We start from the raw sequence: 10,759 nt of genomic DNA, 5'->3' as shown, positions 1-10,759 counted from the left end.
TGGACATGAACTTTCATTAATCAACATCAAGTTTTTGGTTTAAAATTTATAATAGGTCGATTTTATGCACTTCCGCGTTCGTCAATATGTCAGGTCAGAAGTCACTCTTCCGCCGGAACTCAACTCGTGTATGGCCGTCACTGGAAGCCAGTGATTATAGTTTATAAATATATAAATATGGATTATTTTCTTACAAAATCACTCCCATTATAGAGCTTAGAAGAGCCAGGATATGTTTTAATATATAAAAACTGAAAGAAGTTTGGCTGAAAGTCATATACATGGCTTTATTTAGTAAATTATGGGATCATTTTCCTTTTTGCGTGAACAATTAAAATATAATGAGTGCCCATCTAAAACAAAGACTAAACCTTTCTTTTTTTGGCTTGTTTGAGAATATTTTATTCACACAGCACATACTACAGGAGTAGATAGATTCTGAGAACAGCGCAGTGTACTACTGACAGTTGATAAGGAGAGAAAACTTTATCAGTCATGTTTAGAAAAATAGTGTTGTTAAAAAAGTATAAATTAGACCTACAGCTGAAACAACTCAATACATCAAACCAGAAAAATGCCTTTCAAAGACAAATGTAGGCTGGACTACAATGGGAAGGAAAAAAAAGACAATCAATGATTGATACTAATAATTGTTGTACTTCCATAAATAGTTGTGATTTAAACAGTGTTTTATACTTTCAGAGATTAGTATTTGTCAACACAAACTTGACTGCTGCTCAAGAGCATATTAACAGTTTTGATGTTTCCCCAGAAATGCACACATTGGTCCAGGAAAGAAAGAAAAAAAAAGACAGAAAAAAAAAGTCAAACCTTCATGAAGTCATATTCATAGACTGAGTTTATCAAAATAGTTGAAATGTTTGATTAGAAAACAGAGGTAAGATGTTTGGAGACTCTTTGCAAAGACAGATTTCTTAGACACTTCTGCCCTCTTGTGGTGACAGAGAAAGACTACAATATTTAAAAGCAGCTGTTTATATTTCTGGGCCAGGTTTATCAAAATAGTTTTTACATATGAACATTTCTGCACATGCTAGCAGGTATCATCATCTGTATTTTGGGTTATGTGAGATACCAAGTCTGATCAACATGCGTCCCTGCTCGGTTTTGTATGAACTAAATTCTTAAAGTCACCATGAAATACTTTCTTTTCTTATGGAATATTGCAGTGTTTTATAGAAATTATCCACGCATGTCATATATATATTTTTTTAATTCATGTGCCTTGTAACTTCCCCTCCCTCTTGCAGGGACATTTCTTCTCTCATAACGTGTTTACTGCCGCGAGGGCGGGGCAACCTGTCACTCACATGAGATATACCAATAGCAAACCCTCCAATCAATTCCCCAATGACAAAAATCAAGCCCTGGCCTTTTTTTTAACCCCAGTCCAGAAGCCGTTTCATTCAGATAGTCACAGTAGGGAAGGAACGACTATTGCAAATTCCGTTTCATGCTAGCTTTAAGTAACTCAGGCCCTACGACTGCGCTTACACAATGGCTACGAACACATTGGAACTAAATACGGTTGTTATCCCTTTGTTGAGTGCTTTGTATTGAAGCCAGACTGCCAGACTCCTACTTTGAAAATAATGACTGGAACGATGCTCAAAGTCTGACATCAGTCAACCAAGATCAATTATCTCTGTCTTATTAAAAAGTTATTTCAAAGATGGCGGACACAGACGAGCATAGCAAAACATTAAGTTTATAGCCTAATGCAATATACAAAGATTCCTTGATTTTTCGTTTCCACTTCTCATTCTAAAGTAAACCCTAGCATTTAGTGCTGAGGTCTTCAACCTTGCTCCTGGAGACCCACTGCCCTGCAACGTTTATTGCTGTGTTTAACTCCACTTTTGGACATACACTCACGAACTTCCCTATGCACTTCCAATGCCGCCATTTTAAAGTGCTTTCAACTTCGTCAAGTGGACGAGGGAAGTTTATTTGGACAGACCCTTGACCCCTTGATTTTCAAAGGAGGAGTGAGTCTACTCATATGCACATTTCAGGCAGATCCATAGACCACAATGCATCACGATTGCCAGGTAAAATGACTTGCATCTGAGTGAACAAGATGGGCGGAAGTGAGTGAGGCAAGGCCATAAAAAAGTGGACTTAAACACTGCCTATATCCAACCTGCTTCCGCTTGTGATTCTCAATGATCCTGAAGAGCTTGATTTGCTGGTTCAGGTGTGTTTGATTACGGTTGGAGCAAAACTACAGGACAGTGGATCCCCAGAACAGGGTTGAAGACCTCTGATTTAGTGTCCACGACTTGTTTGGCATGTGAACATGAAGTATTCATGTTGGGTCATGGCACCATCTTGTGGTGTAATGTGTCCTGTGATTCACATTGAGGTCAGAAGCATGACATTTCAGTTGTCACCTCTGACTTCATCTGAAACGTGGTAATAATCCACTCTACAATTGACTTGACTTCAGAAAAATCTCAGGTATTGGCAACAGCATTACCATTAAATCCAAATGGTTTGCACAAAAAAAAACAAAACTTGTCAATTAAAAGCGTAACAGTCTCTACAGGAAAATAACAGGGAAAGAGGTACATGTGTTGACTCATTTTGACAAGTCTCTCTCTCTCTATGGCAACATAAACGTAAAAAAAGAGCATGCCATTTAAAACCAGCAGCTTCACGAGTATTAAGAAAACACCAAGCGCCTTAGTCAATGGTGGTTTAGTTAAAATTGCACAATATTATGTGTCTTTGGTCGCTAATCTTTGGTCAAACATAGCGGACACCAAATAGTTGAAACTCTTGTTATACATGTATCTTGTTCACAATCATGAGACCAAAATGAGTGTTTGCTATGGTTATCTCAGTCAATTCCAAAATGTTAGGATGCGTACATCAAGTGTTTGGGATTAACAACCGTATTTGGTGTGACTTTTCAAATTGTTTTTACCTACAACAGCATAGCATAACGACAGGTAACTAAAGTCAGTCCCCATTTAGGCATGCAAATATCTTCAAGATTTTGTATTTACTTGGAACGATTCATATATGTGGTCAAAAACTCTTCAGTTCTGTTTTTCCCCCTTGTAGACTTTAGTCCCTCTCTGTCCCACCACACGATACCATTATACATAACCTGAGAGGTCAACGGGCCCAAGCACACACATCATGCTAAACCCATTTCAGTGTGATTGACAACTACTTGACAACTGTTTTGTTCCTTTAGCACACATAACTGAACTCTCAATTTGGTTGTGACTCCTAAAAAAATCTGAGTTAAACCCTTTTGTAACAGAATGCGGTTCTCACTCTTTTATAACTGATCGGTGAATTAAACAAGATTAAGCACTCAAAACAGGATTGACAACTGTATTCTGCTGTTGTGTGAACGTAGACTATACGTCTGCAGATCTCTGCCACTTTATTACAGATAAAAAACTCTTATATTGTCTGCATGCATATCTGTATAATCACAAAGATGTTCAAGGCATTAACAAGACAAACTATATAATACTAAATCACACCTTTCCTTGGAAAAACTACTGCAAAATACTCTTGAATATCATTTATTTTATCATGGAAGTGAAAATTGTTACTTCTGTTCGTTGACTAGAACAATTTTGAAATAAACAGTTTTTCAAAGGCAGTGGAAACTTATGAGGGCAAAACAGTTATGAGGAAGCATGAGTTTTATGAGATAACTCTACAAATTTGTTTGGAAACGGCAATTATTCACAATGACAAACTACTTTTAAACGATACTTTGGTCCTAATCTAGGCAAAGTTTTCTCTAGTTAATGTTATCTCTAATCTAATTACCTGCTGAAGATAAATGAGGAAAATAATAAGAGAAATCCAGTGCATAAATAATGAAATATTTGTTTAGCTTTATCCTCTTAAAATGCATTCAAACAATAATGCAATCAGCTGCTTCTGTTCAGCGAGGTTCATACTGAGACAGTGAGAGACAGACAGTTTCTGCATTTCATAGCCCTATTCCCACTTTTACAGAAAAAAGGATCAGGAAAAAAAAGAAAAAAGAAAAAAAGAATCAGATCAACTGGACCAGAACTTTACACAACATCAGATCATTCCCATACACTTCCATAACCCAATATTATTGGAAATCCAATCTTGGGGTTTAAGTGGCCGTTTCAGGTATTGCAGGTTGTATTGTAGAAGGAAATGATCCCAGTGAGCTGTAATGGGGAAAAAGGTTGCTACAAAGGTGCAAGGCATCGAAGTCAGCTTAAGAGTATAACTTCTGCTACGTAACATTTATTGCAACGTTATTGTGAGAACTGACAAAGAATTAAAATAAATAATTGCAAAACAGTTTACTTATGTGTGACCCAAGTATAAATTTGAGTTCTGTTGGGCTAAAACTCCTGAGTCTGAACAAGAGCTTAACACACTCAAACCGGTTAACTGAGATTATTGAATCAGGGCCTGCCTAAGACAAGACTTACACCTCTAAAGCTTGACCTGCCCACTGATAAACGGCTAAAGAGAGGTATTGTTCAGTTGTCACAGCAAAGAGAGTTTGTGGTTTTCATAAAGGCGTAGTTGCAAAAAAAATGGCTTTTTCTAAGTACCCCGTTTTTTCCTTCTCTAGATGCAAAGTTGAAAGTAATTTCAATAATCTATTAACTGAATTTCAGATGGGTTCACAGAAAGAAAAGAAGGATGGATGAACCACATACTGTTAAAAACATCACAATTTTAAGTGGTGGTTCAACTGAAACATTGAAAACAAGTTCACATCCGTGTCCACGGGCAGACTGTATTTTCATCGAGTTGCTCTGTTGTCCTTGCCAAAGCCAAGCTATGGACTGAAGGGGTGTTTGAGAATTAATTGTAAATGTACCTTTTTCCTTTGTAAATCTCTATCAAGTACCACATTGATAAACACTTACAGTAAAATCAGGATTTTCTGAAGGGGTAAAGAGAAGTGATGGTACATCTGCTTCAAAAAGTCTCCATTTCAAACAGTCTATGGTGCCATTAGCTGAAAGCCCTGAGCCGTCTCAAGCAAAATTACTCTTGAGGAAGACTAGCTTGTTCATCTCCTCTGCAGAGACCTGCTGCGTTTTCTTCATGGCTAAGGTCTGCTCGCAAATGCTCACGCACTCCCCATGCACAGCTACAGCAGGTACAGCCAACAACCACAGCGCTAACCGCGACAGCCTGGGGTATCTGTCCATGACCGAACTCCAGTACTGCAGCAGGTCACCTGTGCCACTAAACAGTGGCTCGCCGAGGTACTGGAACAACTCTTTTCGTACCTGTGGTTCTTCAGCATCACACGATGGCCTCTCTAATCCACAGTCCAGACGGCCACGCTTGGGTGCTGACAGGCCTTCGCTATCCCGCTCGTCCACAGATGTACCTCCAGAACCACTGCTTCCCACTTCCCTCATATTAGCAGCCATGTCACACACCCTTGAGATAATATCCTCGTGCTGATAGGCGGGGACTGGCCGCAGCTTCAGCTGTGGATCCAGGATCATTGCGACTTGATGTATACGTTCCACTTTGAAGTTCTCCTTCAGGGCTTCTAGGAAGTAGTGGCAAAGCTTACTGCCAGCACCCACTTCACCGGCTTTAGAGGTGAAAAGTTTTTCAAGACGGAGGTAGACGGGAAGGACGTGCTGGATCGTTGGGGAGCGTTCCACACTCAGCTCCTGCGCTGCCTGTCTTAGCGGCGCAAGCAAACATGCAAGCGTGCCAAGAAGGTGCTTGTTCAGGCCTTGCAACAGCGGCACTGTGGTCTTCGAACGGCCGTACGCTTCGCAAGTGGCCTCGAAGTTCTCGTGAACCTTGATCAAAGCCTCCGCGACTGAATCCCAGCAGGGTGGAGAAGCAGACTCTTCCCCAGCTTTCCCTTCATTGCTGAAGCTGGTCGTTGCAGCAATGTCGCGACACGTAGCCAGAAGCTCACCTAGTTCATTGAGCCCCCGTGCTTGCAGGCTGCGACGACCAAGAACAGCCTGAACCGTGGCTGTTAGAGAGCAACCTGCGCAGCGAAGGCCAACTCCGGTGCGACCACAAAAGGCCAGGGAAGACAAGCGTGGCTCTGTCACGTAGACCGTGCGGATTTCGGACATGACAAACTCCGACAGAACATTCTGCACCCAGTGGTGTATCTGCTCAGGACTCTCCCTTAAAGAGGCCTCCTTGAGACCCAGCACATAGCGCCGGAGTCGCACACCCTCTACTTGATACGCTGTTAGCAAATAGCAGGAGTCTGGTCCTATAGTCTGAGAATGGCAGGTTACTGCAATACCCAAGGAAGAGTTGGAACCCAGGGCACAGGTGACTTTCACTTTGACCTGATTGTACATACGGGGGAGCTGTTTTAATGCCAGCGAGCTCATATCTCCCAGGGCTTCACGAATGGAGTAGGCCCCGTTACGTGAACCTGTGTCCACCAGGGTCTGCGCAAGTTTTAGGAAGTCTTTGCTGCTGAGCACGCCAAGAAGGCCAAGGTCTACGCACATTACTCTCAGTAGGCGTTCAGCCACTTGTTGTCTCTCCTTTTCTGGGAGTAATCTGTTCTCTGCAAAAGCAGAACAAGACAATTTAATTAGTATGTTATTCCTACAAGTTAACTGACCTAACAAAACATCCATACATTACAGCAACAGTGTCAATACAGTATATAATTTTTTTTTGCTGGGGCACATACAAGAATGCCACAAGATACCTAGGAAGGACATATACGGCACTTTTGCATTTTATAAATCTGTAGATAAATCTTGATAAGTGTGTGTTGTAGATTAATCTGAGTCACCTCAGATTTTTAAATAAACATGTAGAAAATCAATAAGGACACCTACATTAAAGTTGGAGTAAGCAATTTCTGAGAAACACAGTTGATATTTGATACAAACCCACACAAACACAACCCTCCCTTCATTGCTCCGCCCCCCAAATGCACAAACACACAATGCAAGATTGAATGTCTCTTTATAATAGCTGAAGCAAAGCAAAAAATTAAGTATTAAGTATAAGTACTTTGAAAAGATTCACTTCATGTTTGGATGGAAACCCAGCTAATGAAATTCAATACTGTCCTGTTACTATAGCTAATATTACAACAACAGTATATCTTTGTTTGGTACTCATGTACAGAGCAGATATAATGCAACCTCAGCATCTTTTTACAGGCCTTCCTGCTTAGGTCGCTCACGCGCTGGAAAGCTTTTCCAATATATTAATGCATTTCCTAAAGCTCTTGCCTGTTCATAACCCTTCTTTTCCAGTGATATTGATCTGACCCTTTTCTCTTTTATAATATCTCTCAGCCATCTCACTTTCTACAGTCTTTCTTCAAATCTCCGGCTTGTTCACTCTCTCTCCTCCACCATCATGAGCGGACATGCCCCCTACTGCTGATTGGCTCTCTCTCTCCTCCCCATCATGAGTGGACACGCCCCTACTTCTGATTGTCTCGCTCCCTCTCCTCCCCCCATCATGAGAGGACACGCCCCCTGCTGCCGATTGGTCCACTCTAGTGGACATGCCCCCTACTGCTGATTGGCTCTCTCTCTCTCTACTCCCCCATCATGAGTGGACACGCCCCCTACTGCCGATTGGCTATTAGTGTGTTTTGGTGCTTGATCTGATCCACTTTCTACAACGTTTCTCAGAAATTGCTTACTGCACCTTTAATTTACTTTGGAACACACATACCTTAACATCAACACTTTTTACTGAAACATTTTTCTGAATGAAATGAGTGCAAATGGATTCTGGTAATGGTGGTAAGAAATAACTCACGAAAAGACGGTGGTACATGGTTCCTCTGTTGTGCCGGCTGAGGAGATTTCCACATCTGCTCCTGTGTGGCCACAGGCGCTTGCGAAGGCTTTGGAGAATCATCTTTAACATGGTTCTCATTATCAGCTAAAAGGGGAATAAAAGGAATAAAGACAAAACGTTATGCACTCATTCTTGGAAAAAGTGAAGGGATTCAATGAAAACCAACAAGAAAAATACACCGAGGTGAAAACAACTTACAAATCAGAAATTTGAATTATTAATTAATCCACAAAGAATAGAGTTCATTTTGACAGAAAATCTGCATATTTGACCTGTGTATTATAAAATTAACCAACATATTTCATAGATATATAGATTTTCCATAGATTTTTTTGTTTGAAACCAATTAATGTTAAAGACATTGAAAGTGCAAATAACCATCTTAAGCCTGCTAAATATTTTAGTGGTAAACCACATTTTCTTTATATTCACTGCTGAAATTTTCATGACTTTTTCTGGCCTGGAAACTCAATTTTCACCTAGAAATGAAAATGTTGTCATCATTTACTCACCCTCATGTCGTTCCAAACTTATTCTTTTCTTTTCTTCTGTTGAACACAAAAGAAGATATTTTGAGAATTGTTTCAGCTGTTTTTGTCCATATTATAAGTCAATTTGACTGAACGTTCATCTCCAAAATCAAAATAAAGTTAGTGTGAAATTGATCCACATAGTCTTCTGAAATGACACAATCACTATTAACAGATTTTTAAACAGAAATGTAAGCTTTTATTCACTCCCAAATCAAATCCTTGATCAATGCATGCATACAATCAAATATGGTGACAAAAAAACTTGTGTGCCATGTGATGTGTGAGAACCAGGTTTGACGTTTGCTTTGAGGTTGCCATATCTGTTGGTGTATGTGTGCGTTTGTGTTGATCAGTGTTTTGATTTATAAATAAAGGCATACATGTCTGTTTGGCTTGAAAACTTGAACATTTTAGGGGTCCATTAAACTTTCATAATAACAAAAACAGCTGAAACATTCTTTAATATATGATAATATATCCTCTGTGTTCCGCTGAAGAAAACATCATAGAAGTTTGGTATGACACAACAGTGTGTAAATGATGAATTTTATTTGGGTGAAATATTTTGTGATGACAGTGTTGAACAAAATGGCAATGTCGGGAGTGTGAGCTTGAACAAATGAAAGACGAGAAGAAAAAAAAACTATGTGGAGTTTTTATGGAGTTGCGCAGGCGCAGATTCATGCACGCCTATGAATAAGTGATGAGGAAAGATGTTAAGATAGTTTACAGATGTAAAAAGCACATGATGGAAACAAACTCAATATGCAGTGCACACATTATACATTCTGTAAAATTGTGCCCTTTGCATTGAACCGTAACCCAAGTGGTGATGCAAAGAAATAACGTAAACAAAACAGAGCGAGTCCAAATTTGGATAAGCTCAAAGCTGAAAATGTTTTTCATTTCCTGGGCTCACTCACCAGCATGGGACTGCATGTGCTCCAGGAGGTTGTTGTAGAACTGGAACTGAATTCCACAGGCTCCACACGTGTAGGTTTCTGGAACGAAACGTCCAGTTTCTCTCAGAACACAGAAATGTTCTCATAACAGAGCCTCACATCAGAGCACTACATACAGCTGACACATTTAAGGTCAGCATCAGGCATTCAGGAAAAAGGTTTTTGCAAGGTTTGAAAGCCATGCAAATGGCATAAAAATGGGCATGAGTGAGGTCAGTCATGATTTACAAAAACAAAAAATGGACTATATGGAGCATGAAATGAGTGATATCAAGTGAAAATGAAAAAGGTCAAACTGATTTCCACAATACATACTCTGAGGGCTGGGGAGTGAAGCGTAGGTCCGGCTGTTTGGAGTATCTGGAAGACAGGTAATTCATGTCATTATTTTTTATGATGAGTACACATCCATGCAAAGTAGGAAAATGTTTAAATATTAATACCATGGCCCAAAAATGATTAGGACACTTAAGTCAGATATTAAGCCTACTGTATTATTTGTTCAAATTTCTAAGGAATCTAAATTATCAACATGATCAAACATGGTTATTCCAGTAATCTACTACATGTTCTGTTGTTTGATTGATAAATTATACCTTTTAGCAAGTTAAAGTGCAGTCTAATTCTAAAAACGTCCAAATGCAGCTTGTGGTTCATGTCTTTTTGCTGTGAAATCTTTTCTTATTTTTATAAAGTAAATGTAATAAGAATAACGTATTGCCAGTAATATTTCAATATGTAGTAACTTAGCTTTACTTGATTATCAATACATTACATTTGTTTTTAGAAAATCACAATTAATCGTGAGTCTCAAATATGATCATCAGGCATTAGAGGAAGGTTCTCTCAATCATTGTATAGCGTTGCTTATGTTTTGAGATGTTTATGCAAGTATCAGCTACACTGTTATTAAGATCTCACTGATTTATATTACAAACATCAGAATATCAGCAACTGCACAAAATTGCACATTTTTGCTCAGTTTGAGACTAAATCATTTCAGGGTGTTTTTTCCTGCGTTTGAATTGCATATTCTCACTATATGATAAAATGCGAGTCATAAAAGCCTGATGCATTACACATGCTTTTTTTTTTTTGATTTTGTCTAAATATTCAATAAACTCTTCCATTTGAAAACAGGGCAAGATATTAAGCGGGAGTGGCTCTCATTTTTGTGTTGCGGGTTGGTGTACATAATTCTCTACTGTAGTTCACTCATGAGCTCTGTGATAAAATTCTGCGCTGCTATGTACTGGAGGCTTTTCCAGCTTTGATCAAACCTATTTCTTTTGACACTCGTATTTGAACAGTTGAAGCTCATGTTTATATAATTTAATTTTCTAGTTTGTAGAGATGTAGCTCCAGTGAAAATATTAGACAAGTCTGCCAAATGGTGTGCCGTCTTCTGATCTTTTAGTCTTATTATAATGGCAAAGCAGT

General features: G+C 39.2%; 1 protein-coding gene across 3 annotated transcripts in view; it reads right to left on the bottom strand.

Moving 5' to 3' along the window:
- Positions 1-372: 372 nt before the first annotated feature.
- The window catches only part of znf618 (zinc finger protein 618), a 47,701-nt gene continuing 37,314 nt past the window's right edge, over positions 373-10,759 (bottom strand). For 2 of the 3 annotated variants that reach the window (XM_077206797.1, XM_077206799.1), the window contains 5 exons: positions 9,635-9,679; positions 9,281-9,358; positions 8,337-8,372; positions 7,783-7,908; positions 373-6,559 (listed from right to left, as the gene is read on the bottom strand). In XM_077206797.1, coding sequence (XP_077062912.1) covers positions 5,028-6,559; positions 7,783-7,908; positions 8,337-8,372; positions 9,281-9,358; positions 9,635-9,679 — 1,817 coding nt within the window. In that variant the 3' untranslated portion in view covers positions 373-5,027. The remainder of the gene's footprint in view (positions 6,560-7,782; positions 7,909-8,336; positions 8,373-9,280; positions 9,359-9,634; positions 9,680-10,759) is intronic. The other variant, XM_077206798.1, reaches the window with a different exon arrangement.

The sequence above is a fragment of the Siphateles boraxobius genome, unplaced genomic scaffold, assembly GCF_051911475.1.
Source record: "Siphateles boraxobius isolate OS27281-9 unplaced genomic scaffold, OSU_SipBor_1 56, whole genome shotgun sequence".
Classification (NCBI taxonomy): Eukaryota; Metazoa; Chordata; class Actinopteri; order Cypriniformes; family Leuciscidae; genus Siphateles; species Siphateles boraxobius.
This window is presented reverse-complemented; position numbering and strand designations above follow the sequence as displayed.